The sequence below is a fragment of the Mus caroli genome, unplaced genomic scaffold (assembly GCF_978045245.1).
Source record: "Mus caroli unplaced genomic scaffold, Mus_caroli_1 scaffold_11, whole genome shotgun sequence".
Taxonomy (NCBI): domain Eukaryota; kingdom Metazoa; phylum Chordata; class Mammalia; order Rodentia; family Muridae; genus Mus; species Mus caroli.
In genome coordinates, this window is record NW_028227266.1 from 94,304,259 (window position 1) to 94,320,720 (window position 16,462).

The 16,462-nt window shown below is 43.1% G+C and overlaps 1 protein-coding gene across 4 annotated transcripts in view; it reads right to left on the reverse strand.

The window, feature by feature from the left end:
* Positions 1-8,332, reverse strand: part of U2surp (U2 snRNP associated SURP domain containing) — a 47,834-nt gene extending 39,502 nt beyond the window's left edge. For 2 of the 4 annotated variants that reach the window (XM_085827902.1, XM_085827901.1), the window contains exons 1-2: positions 8,186-8,332; positions 1,315-1,359 (exon numbers count right to left, since the gene is read on the reverse strand). In XM_085827902.1, coding sequence (XP_085684028.1) covers positions 1,315-1,359; positions 8,186-8,230 — 90 coding nt within the window. In that variant the 5' untranslated portion in view covers positions 8,231-8,332. The remainder of the gene's footprint in view (positions 1-1,314; positions 1,360-8,185) is intronic. The other 2 variants (XM_085827900.1, XM_085827899.1) reach the window with 1 other exon arrangement.
* Between the last annotated feature and the right edge of the window lie 8,130 nt (positions 8,333-16,462).

Below are 16,462 nucleotides of genomic sequence, written 5' to 3' on the forward strand. Positions count from 1 at the left end.
CACACAGGGAACATTTGTTACTCTTGAAGTAACAAGTTCTTTCCTTCAGTTAAGAAAATATCTGTCAAATACCCAAGTCAGATAACAAGTTTATATGTCAGGTATTCTTTCAAGAAGGGTGGTTCATAAGATAGACTTACATCTTCATACTCTGGAAGTAGAGGACCTTATATTTATATGTACTTGTCTCATCACACAGAATATGTAAATGAAAGACCCATACATGAGTTGAGTCTTAAGTATTTTATAACCTCATTAAAAATAATCTTTTTTTTTTTTTTGAGTAGTAAGTCAGCTTCGATTTCCCATGATCTTTCTGCTTTATCCTCCCCAAATGCTGGGGTTACAAGCATGGCCCCCACCTAGGCTCACCCACTGAAATATTCTTAAGCTAGCATATTTTACTGAACAAGATGAGAGTAAATATAACAGCATATTTTGGAGTCACTTCCTTGATTCATACTAATGTGCCTAAAGTTTGCCTACCAGTTGTTTCTGCATTAGCAGGGAAAATGCAAACACAATGCAAAAGTTGAATAATGCCTGGCATTTGTACAAAAGGGGCTTATTTTGGCCTATATGAGGCATAGGGAAGGGCATGTGTACACTTGTTTGTGCATGAGTTTGGAGTATCTATCTTCCTTAGTCACTTGCCACTTTTTTTTTTTTTTTGAGGCAAAGTCTCTCACTGAATCTGGAACTTAACAGTTAGGGATGCTGGCTGGCCAGGGTGCTCCAGGGATCCATCTACCTCCCTATCTTATATCTCCTAACAAAGCTGAAATGAAGCATGCCCAGTTTCCACCCAGGTACTGTGGTGAGCACGTTACCTACTGAGCCATCTCCCAAAGCTCCAATCATAGAAGAACTCCGAGTTCACATACTCCTGAAAATGTCTAACAACCTGTCGTAGGAATCTACATGTAATATTTGAATATTGCTATAACATGTGGAAAATATTTATTGCAGTATTAAAAATGCCAAAAAACTTTAAACATGAAAACAAACAAGTCTATCTTTCTATAGTAGAACATTATGCCATGAGAAAGAAGTGAATAGCATGCATGCGCTCTGCCAGCTGATTTGCAGGGAGTTCAAAAGGCAGGTACAAGGTACAGCAAGAAAGGGGTCCTTTATACAGACAGAATTTTATAAGCAAAATAAAAGATTAAATATGTGTCAAGTTTCAAATGCAATTTGAAAGAGTTTATTTATGTAAACAAACACAAAGGAAAACACAAATGTTCACACATATAACTATTCATTTACCATGTAACTCACACGTAAATAAAAAAGACTTTCTTTTATACTTACATGTGCATCTGAAGATCCAGATGAATGGACATCCGATGATCGGTTCTACAAGTATCAAAACAAAAAAGCAAATATTTGAAGGACTATAAAATTCTTTCTACACTGTTTCTTCAGCTTCAAGGTTTAATATTTCCTAGCTTTCAGTCACTGCTTTTCAGCTCATGAAACTAAACAATGGCACCCTCTGGCTTAGAAAAAAAAATTGTGATCCAATGTGCTAAATCAATTCTTTAAAATTAACAATCCACATTTCTAAACATATTACACAAATACTAATCAAAAATCTGAAATATAATTACCTTGGCATAGCACAGGCTGGAAACTGAACCACTATTTGTAACAAAAGACTTGTACAAAGGCTTCTCACAAGTCCTATCACTAATATTGCAATAGCAGCAACTTCTTAATACAAGAGAAATTGCCCTCTCTTCTTCTAGTCACTCAGAGAAAACATAAATAATGGGTTGTAACAGCAAGAAAACACACACACAAACACACACATACATTAACCTTCACTGCCCAAGAGAAGGTACAATATTCACTGTAGAACTAGCTTAAAAAAAGAAAGATATGCCAGGCATGGTGGCGAATGTCTTTAATCCCAGCACTTGGGAGGCAGAGGCAGGTAGATTTCTGAGTTCGAGGCCAGCCTGGTCTACAAAGTGAGTTTCCAGGACAGCCAGGGCTACAACAGAGAAACCCTGTCTTGAAAAACCAAAAATAGAAAGAAAAAAAGAAAAAAAAGATCTTCTCATCAAATCTCAAAACATCCATCTTTCAACTGGTTATAAGAGAGCTGCTTCTGCCAGGCTGGTATACATGGTGCTCATTTAGTCCCAGCACTCACAGGCAGAGGCTGGAGGACCTCTGTGAGTTTGAGGCCAGCCTGACAGAGCAAGTGCACTAGCTAGCTTATTTCTTTTTGTTTGTTTTGTTTTGCTTTTTTGTTGTTGTTGTTTTTCAAGACAGGGTTTCTCTGTATAGCCCTGGCTGTCCTGGAACTCACTTTGTAGACCAGGCTGGTCTCGAACTCAGAATCTGCCTGCCTCTGCCTCCCAAGTGCTGGGATTAAAGGCATGGACCACCACTGCCTGGCTAGCTATGCCACAGGCTACCAGAAAAGAACTTCAAATAATGCCATGTTTTAGTTATATCGACTGTTAAAATTTCACATAATTTTCTCTTAAATGACACGTTTCAGAGTATACAGGCTTTATTAGTCTTGTTACATCATCTACAACATTTACATCTCTAATTCCCATCGTACCGAGCCTTAGACAAAAATTAGTACAAGGCAGCAAGCATCGAGGTCCCTCTCACCTTTGTCTTTCTGGTCTGTCTATGGTTAGTCCTCAGTGTTTACTGTGGCCTCCACTGTTAACTTTCTTTTCCCAGCTAACCTTTCTCAAAAGTAAAAATGATAGAGGACGATGATGGGCGGGGGGGGGGAGGACACGGGGGGGACGGGGGGACGTCTAAACTTGGGAGAGTTACCATCTAAACTCTGTGAAACATACCTTAGAATCCATAGGTTAGAAATCTCATCTGGAAATTAGAAAATTCAAAATAGCAAATACCTACTTTTACAAAAGATGAATTCAGCCAACAGGGTAACGGAAAAACATCACTTTCCAATACATTAGTATTAACCCTAAATAACAGTAATAATATCATAACAATAACAAAAATAGAAATATCTAGAAACTAACTTTGAAATTTTTTTGGAAGAAAAAATACACAAACTTTATAAAAATCATTCATTCAAATCACTTCTTGAAGACTCATTCCTAGACAGGAAATTCAGTATTAAAACCACATTAAAATTATCCAGAATTATTTATATGTGTAATACAACTTTTTTTTTTTAAAGGTTGCAAGCTGCCATGTGAGTGCTGGGACTTGAACTCAGGTCCTCTGGAAAAGCAGCCAGTGCTTGCTTTTTTATTTATTTATTTATTTATTTATTTATTTATTATATGTAAGTACACTGTAGCTGTCTCAGACACACACTCACAAGAGGGCATCAGATCTCATTACAGATGGTTGTGAGCCACCATGTGGTTGCTGGGATTTGAACTCAGGACCTTCAGAAGAGCAATCAGTGTTCTTAACTGCTGAGCCATCTCACCAGCCCCTAATACAACTTTATTTAACAGCACAAAATCCCAAAGGGAAATCTCTGCAAGTCACAAGCAGACTGCCAAGATAACTAAGGCTTGCTCAGAAGCAGCAGCTTGGAAGAGAGCAGATTAAAAGGACAGCATCTCCTTAATCTATGTGTCATAACCAAATGGCTTTTTCTAGGACTTCTTTTTGTTTTCATTTCTAGGACTTACAAATAAAAGCCACCAGATCCTCTGCCTGTTTCCTCATAGGTAAATCTTTTCTGACACCAAGACACTTGTAATCTCATCATCAAGACTATCTCTCAGGGGGACAGACAGCAGATAAAGCCAAAGCTACATAGAGAGTTTGAGGCTAGCCCATTAGACCATGTCTAAGAAAAATGGAAGGGAAGGAGCAAAGAAAGGAAAGAAGGAAAGGGGGGGGGTTTAAGCTGGACATGATGTCCAGGTCTATAATCCTAGTACTCTGAATAGAGTCCAAGGCCAGTTTAGGCTACACAGTGAGTTCACAGATAGCCTAGGCTACATAGTAAGAGCCTATCTCTCAGAAATGGGAGAGGTGGTACCATACTTACACTCAAAACACAGCCAACCACTAAAAAGTTGCAATCATAGCATACTAAAGGTACAGTTTCAAGCTGGCAAACTATTTTTCACACTTAAATCTCCACATTACACACACAGAGATATTGGAAATAAATAGGAATTTCAAGCCATGAATAGATCCTAATTTTACTATTTTTTAAGCATTACTTTTTTTTTTTTTACTAGTACTCAGTCTGTCAATTCAGAACTACATGCTCAAAGATTCAGTAATTCCTGTTTCATTCATTTACCTCTATAAGACAATTTTGATGGTGCTGTGCAGCTAAGCATCCATGTTGCAGAGCAGATCTTTTGGTTTTCTTTTGGTTTTTGGTTTTAGGGTTTTGTTTGGTTTTTTGGGTTTTTTTGGTTTTGGGGTTTTTGGTTGGTTGGGTTTTTTTTGTTTGTTTGTTTTTTGTTTTTTGAGACAGGGTTTCTCTGTATAGCCCTGGCTGTCCTGGAACTCACTCTGTAGACCAGTGGCCCCAAACTCAGAAATCCGCCTGCCTCTGCTTCCCAAATGCTGGGATTAAAGGTGTGCACCACCACCGCTCAGCAGGGAGAGTAGATCTTAAGACACAGAATATGGAGGTGAACATTCCATCCTGCAGAGACACTTAGAAAATAACAATGCAAAAGCTGCAGGAAGTCCCTGAAACTAACCAGATACCCTACAAGGGAATGTGAGGAGTGCTAAGAGATACTCTCGGCTTAGCCAAGCCACCTGAAGCAGACCAGCTAAGCTACCCAGAAGACTCTCAGAAAAGCTGAGTTACCTGGAAAAACCACACTCCTGTAAGTAAACCCACAAAAACACACTGGGTCACCAAGCTACACTTTGCTGGTATCTTCCTGTCAGTTCCTACCTAGAGTAAGCAGATAGATGTCTGTTCACATCGCCTCAAAAAGTGTTACACAAGAGATGATTTAAAAAAAGAAAAAAGGTACTGGAGCAGGCAGAGCGGGTTACCAGGTAAAGGTGCTTGCTGCCAACGAAGCCTGGTAATCCTTGACAAAGGATTATCTCCAGGGCCCAAATGATAGAGGAAAGGAACCCAACTCCGTCAAGCGGCCGGTCCTCCAGCCTCCAGCCAGGTAGGTCTACATACAATCACACGCAATAAATAAAATACAGTATGTTTAAAAGGACACAGTACTGCCACTGCCACACAGTGAAATATAATCATTGTCTTCTAATCCTCACTCTTATGAACATGCAAACAAAGGTTAAAATAACAATATTTTTTCTTTTTTGTTTGTTTGTTTTTCAAGATGGGTTTCTTTGTGTGTAGTAGGCCTGGCTGTCCTGGAACTGAGATATCCACCTGCCTCTGCCTCTGCCTCTGCCTCTGCCTCTGCCTCTGCCTCTGCCTCTCCCTCTGTCCCCCAAGTGCTGGGATTAAAGGCATGGGCCTCCACTGCCTGGCAAAATAACACATTTTTGGTAAACTTGGTTTTTTATATTTAGCAATATCTCAGGTTAACAACCATACATTCTGTCTTTCTGCTCTGTAACAAAGCTACAATATGGCTCCAAACCCCCTCCTGAAGCCATGAAATACTTTGCTTAGGAAATTTTATTTCTAAAATATGTGCTCAGTGTCTACCGGGAGATATTAAAAATGAAAAGTATAGAACAATTACATAAAATAAAAGGGACTGTGGAAGGGCAACCCCCCATCAAGTCCCCTTAGCAAGAACTACATACACTGTGTACATCATGAAGTTAATTTTAAAGCTAAAAATAACTAGTGGTTTATGTATTTTGTAATTAAGAAACACTAATGGGGCCATGAGCATGACTCAGAGAATGCAGACATAGGCCACACAGCCTGAAGGCCTGAATTTGATCCTTAGAACCTAGCATTGTCCTCTGTCACATCTACACTGCAGCATGAGGGTGCACACAGACATGCACACTTTTGTAAAAGATAGAGACTTCATCATGGTCAATGGCAAAAACCCTATATTTTGTACAAATATTCTTTCAATGTGTAGAAATGACCAATAAACACCTCTACCCATATTGATGGAAATCAATCCAAATCAGTGCTTTCTAGTTCCTTAAAAAAAGGGAGCTGGGCCTGGCAGTGGTGGCGCACGCCTTTAGTCCCAGCACTCGGGAGGCAGAGGCAGGCAGATTTCTGAGTTCGAGGCCAGCCTGGTCTACAAAGTGAGTTCCAGGACAGCCAGGACTGCACAGAAAAATCCTGTCTCGAAAAATCCAAAAAAAAAGGGGGGGAGCTGGAAGCGGTTGTCACACGCCTGTAATCCCAACTCTGGGAAATGCAAGGAAGGAGGAGCAGGATGCTGAAGGTTAAAGTTCAAGCCAGCCTGGGCTACGGGATGGGTGGATGATATATATAGACTTAAGAAACTGAAGATTTACAAACATTTACAGTAACTCCATCTTTCCATCAGCCCTATAAAAGGCTTTTTCCTGTAATAAGATGAGAAAACCTGAGGCTGAAGAGATTAGGCATCGTATTTGTTTTCAAAACCTATAACCTTGCCATTCCATTACAACACTTTCCATTACATGGAAAAATCCTGGCAAAACTCGAGTATAAATATTCCCTTTACAGACACGAGTAAGGAACCCTTTGGTGACATCTAAAGGACTATAAACTGACAAAAGTGTGAATGAAAAGAAAAAAATCCAACAAGTTACTTAATACTTAAAAACTACACATTCAGAGTCCTGAGAAGTATTCCCTTAGAAAAACGTCTGAACACATACTTTGAAAAGCTTTCAATCTACCCAGGCCTCATGCAGGAAATACTTAATGCTCAGAGAAGAAAAACAAAACAAATTGTAATTATAGATGTGGGTACCTGTTCTAGTCATGGGTCTGAAAGGAGGAGTGGCAGCATGAGGTACCCCTTCATTCACCTGCTCCCCCAGAAAGGGAAGTAGGGGAAAAACTACTGGAGAAAAAGGAAGCTGACTTACAGTAAAGGGTTGGTGTAAGGACAACCAAAACTGGGCCCTCCCATAGTTCTGAAGAATGTCTAGTAAGACCATTACTACTTGCTAATAAGTAAATCTGGGGCAATCGTTCAGCAAAATGGCAAAAATTTAAAAATTAACAAATAAATAAACGTCAGCCTTATTAGAAAGAGAGCAAGTTTGGTTTGTTTCTCAAACCAAACAGCAAATGCAAACAGATAATCATCCGAGTAACGTTCCTAGCCTCTGTAAGTGTTATCCAACTCCTTATCTCTGCATCTCAAGCCTCGCCACTGGTTTATGGCAGGACTTAGGCATCTTTAATACCGAGATGGGGACGAGAATCTCCAAGCAAAATAATCCAAAATAGATAAGTAAATAAATGGGATTAAACACGCTGGTCAAAATGGCAACTAACACCAATTGTTAACCCAGCCTTACTAACGCTTAATTACAGTTCAACGGTTTCCCAAGCAATGCACAGGGCTCCCTATAAACTCACATGTAAGGGCATTTGGGCAATTTCCACGTCTAGCGTAGTTTTCCTTTCCAATGGAAACCCCACATACTGCTTGAGACCCTGAGTCTGCGGCCCTCAAGAGGGATGTTGTTCACTTTTCACTTCCCGGGAAGTGGGAGGAAAATCACATGGGAAGTGTGGCTCTAACCCTGAGGCTCTGAGAGCGGCTCCCTCCGCACGTCCCAACCCCAGGCCCTCCACTGGCGGGCCTCTCCCACACCCTTGCAACCCGTCCAGCCTAATTTCCTGGACGGTAAGGAGAGAAACCGTGTAAGGCCAGGAGCGAGTGAGAGCCAAAGTAAAGAAGGGAGGATGAGGGGGTAAGAAACAGGCATCTAAGACCGGGAACCTTCCCGCCTCTCCCAGCCTCTAGCCCGCGGCCTCCGAGAGCAGCAAGGGGTGACACAAGGACGCCGGACCACCTCGGAACCACTGCTCTGACCCCCAAAGCCGAACGAGGTGACCAGCCCCGCTTGCCAGCAGGCACGCTGGTGTGGGGCTGAATTCCAGTCGGGACGGACGCGCGCTCGGGCCTCTCAACCTGCGCACCTTGGTGCAGAGGTGCCAGGCCACTGTGGCCAACAGGCCTCAGCCCCTCGCCCCAGTGAACCCTCGAAGGCCAGAGGCTTCTGTAGGCCCTCGACCACGGTGAGAGACCCCCCTGACTGGCGGAGATCTCTAAGAAACTACCTTTGAACTGGCCTTCTGAGATCCGCCTGGCGTTTTGTCGGCCATCTTGAGCTTTGCTCCTCCTTCAGCGGAGGCAGCAGCGCGGGTGAGTCGAGCACCGAGAGAACAGATTAGCAGCCGAGCGCGCCAGAAAGGCTGCCAGGCCGAATAGCCGAACGCCGAGACGGAGACCTCCGCGGCGCCGGAGCCGCGTGACTTCCGCGTCGAGGCGCTTTTACGCGCCCCGCCCACCCCGCTCGCCTTCCGGTGAATTGCGGCGCCCAGTCACGTCACGCGCCTGCGGAATTTAGGGACTCTCCTTGACCCGACTTTCAAGGCCAACTGATAATTCAGTCATTTTCCTCCCAGAGCCAACCGGCGTTAGATGCGAGTGGGTTCTACTTCCTGAGGGGGAAAAGGAAGCTGCTCTTTTACAGCAACTGCTGCAGTAGCCACGTGAGCCGAGCGTCTCACCTCAGCTGATAAGGCAGAGCGTCGAGACACTTTGTTTGCCGCACGGTCCCCCAGGGGGCACAGACCATGATGGCAAGGCAAATTTGCAATCTGCTCCCGTTAAAAACGGTGAGCAGTGACTTCAGAGTTGAGAAAAAAACAGGGAAATAGGATAAAAACTGTTTAGGACGTCGGAGCACGGTACCTGCATAGACTGGGGGGCGGGGGGTGGGATGGATCATAATATAGACGCTGTTCTAAAACGAGCATTTGTTTATTGTTACTGTGCAGTGCAGGCACGCCCTAGCAACTATGGGGACAGTTTGAAGGAGTTGGTGGGATCTGGGGATCGAAATGAGGTTGGCAGGTTTGCTCAGCAAGTGCCTTTTTCCCTCCGAGACTTCTGGCTACCGGCACCTATTTCTTTGAAGCATAGTCGCAAAAGTTGTGTAGCAGAAGATAGCCTTGAACTGCTGATTCTCCCGCCTCAGGTCCTGGGAATTAGTCTTGGGCCACCATGCCTAAGCTTTTTGTTAATTGAAGGGAAGCGGGGAATGAGTAAGTTTGGTTTGATTTGTTTTTTTTCCAGTTTGTCGGCATAGCACCCCTGGCTGTCCCTGTGCTGTAGACCAGGCTGACCTCAAACTCCGAGATCTATCTCCCAAGTGCTGGGAGAAAACGTGTGTTCCACCACCTAGATTTCAGTCACAGATGAGGGTCAGACTGAAAAAAGAGGCTCAGAATTGGAGATGTGTGACAGGACCTGAGAATGGAAATAAATTCATTTGGGCTGGAGGGCACAGAACCGTATTATACTGTACTTTCATGCATAGCAACCGTTATTTTCTGATCACTGGCTTCCTGTTATTACGGTTTCTATCCCTGGTACCTGGCTTATTTATACCTCATCGCCTACAACCAGACTTTATTGACCTTATTTATTTATTTATTCTGGTTTTTCGAGACAGGGTTTCTCTGTGTAGTCCTGGCTGTCCTGGAACTCACTCTATAGACCAGGCTGGCCTCGAACTCAGAAATCTGCCTGCGTCTGCCTTCCAAGTGCTGGGAAGCTTATTGACCTTTTTAGAGAGTTCAGCAATGTAGCCTCCTAGACTAGTGCTTCCCTGGTCACCAGCAATGTAGCCTACTAGACTAATGCTTCCCTGGTTGCTCCCCCACCCCCTTCACTATACCCCCATCAACCAAAAAATAAACTTCAACTTCTGTATGGTAATATACTTGCTTCTGTGACTCGTCTCCTCAGCCTACTCCTACTCTCAGAGTTCATTCTTTCTTTCAGTTCCCTCCCCTACTGCTCCTTTCTTCAGCGTCAGTTATACACAGGGTTACTTTGCAATCTCCTTATTCCCAAGTTTTACACTGGACAGCCTTATGTCTGTCTCTGTAAGTCACAATACTGTGGAGGCTTTTATATATTAAAAACCACAGGGTTCCAATAATAAATTCGGAACAGATCGTGAAACCTACCCTACAGCATTCATATCACAGCTTTATTTAAAATATTTGTATTTAGGGTTCTCTAGAGTCACAGAACTTATGAGTAGTCTCTATATAGTAAGAGAATTTGCTGATGACTTACAGTCTGTAGTCTAACTCCCCAACAGTGGTCAGCAGCAGCTGTGAATAGAAGTCCAAGGATCTAGCAGTTGCTCAGTCCCACAAGGCAAGCAGGCAAAGAAGGGTGAGCCCTCCTTCTTTGAATTATATAGGTCTGCAGCAGAAGGTGTAGCCCACCTGGATCTGGGACTTGCCTTACTTAGTCTCCTGGGATTAAAGGCATGTACTACCTTGCCTGGGCCTAGTTCTGGATTGTAGTTCATTCCAGATATAGTCAAATTGACAACCAGGAACAGCCACCACAATCCACCTCTTGTCAACCTGACACAAATAATATCTCATGTCCACATAACACAGTAACAAGGTCATCAATACAACTAACATGATAAAACTATTCCTCATACAATCATAAATGCATTTGTAAATTTACAATGGGGCAATGTCCCTTGGGAACATTCTTTTAGTGTCTCAAATACCAATTGATGTTAAAGAAATTGGAAGAAAGACAAATGTATTCTTAACAAAATAAAACGGAAGCATTCATATTATAATCCTTGTTTCAGGCCTTAGCTGGTATTTATAACTACCTTCCTCTACCACCCATTCTGTATTTCCTCTACCCTAGGCAAGCACCTCAGCAGGTCTTGGCTCTTTTCCTGGAGGAGTGACTCATACCTTCATTCCTGATGGGTCTGCATTCTTTGTCATCCTGCTTGGATTAGGCTGTTGTGGTTTCCCATTGACTTTAATCACAGGACTTGGTAGTACTAAGAGATGCCCTAAGGGATCTCCTGCACTCCAGACAATCCTGCCAGAAGCTCCAAACAGCATCTCTATCCGCCACTGACACCTCAAATACCATCGGGTCTGCTGGATCAGATCGTCCAAGTGGTAGAGCAGCCTGCACAGCAGCCTGGACCTGTTGGAAGAGCCTTCTCCTGTTCCAGGCCCCACACAAAGCTAGCAGCTTTCAGAGTCACTTGGTAAATAAGCCTGAGTAACACATCCAAGTTCAGCTGTCTCCAGAATCCAAATAGACCCACTAAACGTTGTGCTTCTTTCTTGGTGGTGGGAGGGGCCAGGTGCAATAACTTACCTTCCACCTTAGAAGAAATATCTCTGCATGCCCCACACCACTGGACTCCTAAGAATTTCACTGAGGTAGATGGTCCTTGAATTTTGGTTGGATTTATTTCCCATCCTCTGATACGCATGTATTAACAATGAGTCCAAAGTGGTTGCTATTTTCTGCTCACTTGGTCCAATCAGCATGCTGTCATCAATATAGTTCACCAATTTGATATTTTGTGGAAGAGGCAAACGATCAAGATCCCTTCTAAGTTATGACACAGGGCAGGAGAGTTAATATATCTTTGAGGCAAAACTGTAAAGGTATACTAATGGTCTTGCCAACTGAAAGCAAATTGCTTCTGGTGGTCCTTATGAACAAGTACTGAGAAGAAGGCATTTGCTAGATCAATAGCCTCGTACCAGGTGTGCCAGGATATGTGTTAATTTGCTCAAGTAATGAAACTACATCTGGTACAACAGCTGCAGTTGGAGTTACTACCTGATTTAGTTTTCAGTAATCAACTGTCATTCTCCATGATCCATCTGTCTTCTGCACTGGACAGATAGGAGAGTTAAAGGGAGATGTGGGAACCACCACCCCTGCATCTTTCAAGTCCTTGATAGTGGCAGTAATTTTGCAATTCCTCCAGGAATACCAGACTGTCTTTGATTCACTATTTTCTTTGGCAGAGGCCAAAGAAACCATAAAAACCCTCACTCTACAGGTCAGGGAACCAATGTGAAGATTCTGCTAATTTCTGAGTATATCCCAATTATACATTCTGGAACTGGGGAAATGACCACAAGATTATGTTTGAGGACCTACTGGACCTACTGTGAGTCGGACATCAGTCAAAACTCCATTAATCACCTGTCCTCCATAAGCCCCTACTTTAACTGGAGGGCCACAATGTTTCTTGGGATCTCCTGAGATCAGTGTCAGTTCAGAACCAGTATCCAATAGACCCCGGAAAGTCTGATTATTTCCTTTCCCCCAGTGTATAGTTACCCTTGTAAAAGGTCATAGGTCCCTCTGGGGAAGAACTGGAGAAAGGCTAACAGCAAAACTTTTAGGCATCTTTATCAAGAGCCTTCCTCAGGGGAACCTGGCCACCCCTTCATTCAAGGGGTTCTGAGTCTGCAAACTGGCTCAAGTCTAGAAATTGATTCATTGGCCAAGATTGCCTTTTGCCACAATCCAAAAGCCTTTCTTTCATTTGAGAAATTTTCTGCTTATACAGATCAACCAGATATGGAGTAGGCTTCCTATCTATTTCATACCTGAAAACCCCTTGACTGATTAGCCAATACCAAAGATCCAAACGAGTCATGCCATTATAAATTTTACCTCTCCTGTGCTGACCACTACGGGGAATGTTATTATATACATTGTTTTGTCTACGCTGTCCATTATAATAACTTCAATCACCTTGTCTCTGGCGATTCAATGCTGCAACCTGGCCCGTGTTACCTCAGGGCCCAGTTAAATCCATTGAATTTAATTCATCTAATTGAGCAGCAGCACCTCCAAGCCTAAGGTCTGCCACAAGGAAAAGGGCAAGAATAAAACTCTTCAAATGTGCTGGTGCCCCTCTCACTAGTTTGCATCGTATAGGATTGGTGAAGGGCATATCTTCTGGGCCTTCCCATTGTGGAGGATTACACAACATATAATCTTACATATAACTCTAGCATTGAAATTTCTCTGAGCCTTAAAATCCCTTTGTCAACACAAAGCCAAGGGATAGCAGGCATCTCCAGCTCCTTTTCAGTCGGCCATCTTTTGATAAACACTTCAGCCAACCGTTCAAACTTCTGACATTTTTTTTATCTGTGCAAGATTCCATATTAAACCTAGAATCTCCACTCAGAGGGCCCATGTCAATAAACTCAGCCTGCTCTAGTTTTATGTTCCTTCCACCATTATGCCACACCCTAAAATCCATTCCCACACATATTCACCAGGTTTCTGCTTGAATGAATTAGCAAACTCATTAAGCTCCTTAGTAGTGTAGCAAATTTCTTCATGGACCACACTTTCTACCTCCCCTCTAGGGGCCTGCTTTGCCTTGAGTCTGGTTATAGATCTAGAAGAAACTATTGGTGGGCCTGGAGGAACATCAGTATTGTCTTGTCTGACATTTTCTTCAGTGAAAGTCACTGCTGGTTTGTCAGAGTCTGAGGGATTAATTTCCTCCTGTGGAAAAGGCATTATTTCAAGGGATGGGGCTGAGGGTACTACTTCCTCAGGTGGGACAAACCCTTGAGAATTTGAAGATTCAAAATTCTCAGCTGCAACAGGGTCCTCCCACACATCCCCATCCCAAATTATAGGACCCCATTCTTAGCCAGTCAATGCCCTTACTTTAACTGCTGACACCCTCTGAGGCTGAGACTTGAATTTTTGCTGTAATTCAGCCAACCTTATAATGAGGGCTTCAGTTTGATTTTCTGCAACTTGAGCTCTAGGGCTGCTGGAGAGAAGATTCTCTTCAAGGACATACTTAGAAACTTTTAGATCGTTTACTTGCATCTTGAGCTGTTCGATTTTATCATACAACTCCTTTTCCTTCATCATTTTTTCCCAGAGATACTAAGAGCAACAAGCCAGCAAAGTCATTTTCTTATTTTTTCCCCCAACTTGTAGAAAGTTTTGTATGCCAAATCACCTAATTCGTCAAGTTAAGCAAAGGCATTAGTTTCTTTAAGTTTGAAATATAGTTTCAACCACATGTCTTCAATATTCTCGGAACTCCCAGGAGAGAGAGTATTTGAAGAGGTTTCAGTAGTTGAAGGTGCCAAGAATTATTAAACCAACTCCAAATTCTTAAAAGATTCATCCTTATACTTCTGCTCCTCTAGAACCACTCCCGGTACCAACTTCTGTATTAGTTCTCTACAGTCACAGAACTTATATGTAGTCACTATATAGTAAGGGAATTTGTTGATGACTTACAGTCTGTAGTCCAACTCCCCAACAATGGTCAGCAGCAGCTGTGAATGGAAATTCAAGGATCTAGCAGTTGCCCAGTTCTACAAGGCAAGCAGGTGAAGAAGAGCAAATCTTCCTCCTTCCAATGTCTTTATGTAGGTCTCCAGCAGAAGATGTGGTCCAGATTAAAGGTGTGTGCCACTACACCTGGATCTAGGACTTGCTTTGGTGATCAAGGGGGTAGGGCCCATTGTAGGTGGTGCTATCCCTGAGCTGGTAGCCTTGGGTTCTATAAGAAAGCAAGCTGAACAAACCAGAGGAAGCAAGCCAATAAGTAACATCCCTCCATGACTTCTGCATCACCTCCTGCTTCCTGACCTGCTTGAGTTCCAGTCCTGACTTCCTTTGGTGATGAACAGCAACATGAAGTGTAAGCTGAATAAACCATTCCTCCCTAACTTGCTTTTTGGTCATGATGTTTGTGCAGGAATAGAAACCCTGACTAAGACAAATTGGTACCAGCATAGTGGAGTATTCCTGTGACAATCTGACCATGTTTTGGGGAGGACTGTGGAAGAATTTTGGAACTTTTGGCTAGAAGATCCATTTGGTTTTAAGAGTTCTGTGGATGTTGTGTAGGAGTTTGGATAATAGTGTTGAGAACAGTGCAGAAGCCGGGCGTGGTGGCACATGCCTTTAATCCCAGCACTCAGGAGGCAGAGGCAGGCAGATTTCTGAGTTCGAGGCCAGCCTGGTCTACAAAATGAGTTCCAGGACAGCCAAGGCTATACAGAGAAACCCTGTCTCGAAAAGCCAAAAGAGAGAGAGAGAGAGAGAGAGAGGGAGAGAGAGAGAGAGAGAGAGAGAGAGAGAGAGAGAGAGAGAGAGAGAGAGAGAGAGAGAGAGAACAGTGCAGAAGATGGAGGCCTGGCTTGTGAAATTTCAGAGGGGAGATTAGAGACTCTTATCAGGGCTGTTGCTATTTTGATTGTGAAGATTCTGCGGTTTTGGTTAGCTGGAGCTGAAGAATCAGCTGTGATTAACAAGATACCAGAACTACTAAAGCAAAACCTTTGTATTACTGGAACTATTGATGCTGGTTAGCTGGAGCTAAGAAATTAGGGGTGATTAAGAAGAGATCAGCGGGCTGGTGAGATGGCTCAGTGGCTAAGAGCGCTGACTGCTCTTCCGAAGGTCTGAGTTCAAATCCCAGCAACCACATGGTGGCTCAGAACCACCCATAATGAGGTCTGCCTCCCTCTTCTGGTGTGTCTGAAGTCAGCTACCGTGTACTTATATAATAAATAAATAAATCTTAAAAAAAAAAAAAAAAGAAGAAGAGATCAGCATCACTGAGGTGATATCTTCAGGGAAGTGTTTTCTGAGAGCACAAAGAGATAGCCAAGGTTGTCCCTGGTGCTGTAGCAGGACTTGATAATGTGTAAAGAGTCACCCAGGTGCTACTGGTTTTGAAGGCATAAAGGGGTCACGCAGAGCAGCTGAGGCTCGGCCCTGTGAGAGGCCATGGAAGGCCATTGGTGAAGGTTCAGCCTCAGTTGCAATTGATGACCCAGGACTTAAGGGGTTCGAGCAAAGGAGTTGAGGCTTGGCACCATGAAGAGAGCCTATGAGAGGCTATTGGTGAAGCCTAGTTACAGTGGAAGACAGCAGTGTTTTGGAGATGCCAGTACCATGAGATGACCACCAAGAACAGCAGCAGCAGTGGAGTGCGGGCACCTGGAGCCTAGAAGACAAGGTGTGAGCTACAAAGAGCAGATCTGGAGAAGTGACCCAAGCCCTTGGAGGAATACAGAAGATCATGAGTGGATCACAGACACTGGACAGTTGGAGTTTGATTTTGCTTTTGATTGTGACTGTGCCCTGATATTTTTCCCTCTTGAAGGAAGAAAGTATTTTTGTGGATCCACAGTTAAGAGACTTTTATTTGTAAAAAGACCTTGGATTTTAAAAGAGATTAGATATTTTAAAGGAATTGAAAATTTAATATATAAGAATTTTCAAAGACTGGGACTTTTAAAGTTATTTAGATCTTGCGGATGAATAAGAAAGTAAGGCCTTGAGTTCGAGGCCAGCCTGGTCTACAAAGTGAGTTCCAGGACAGCCAGGGCTATACAGAGAAACCCTGTCTCGAAAAACCAAAAAAAAAAAAAAAAAAAAAAAAAGTAAGGCCTGAGGCTTAATAGTGATATATTTGTATGTCAACTTGACACAGGCTGTAGTTATCATAGAGAAAGGAGCCTCCC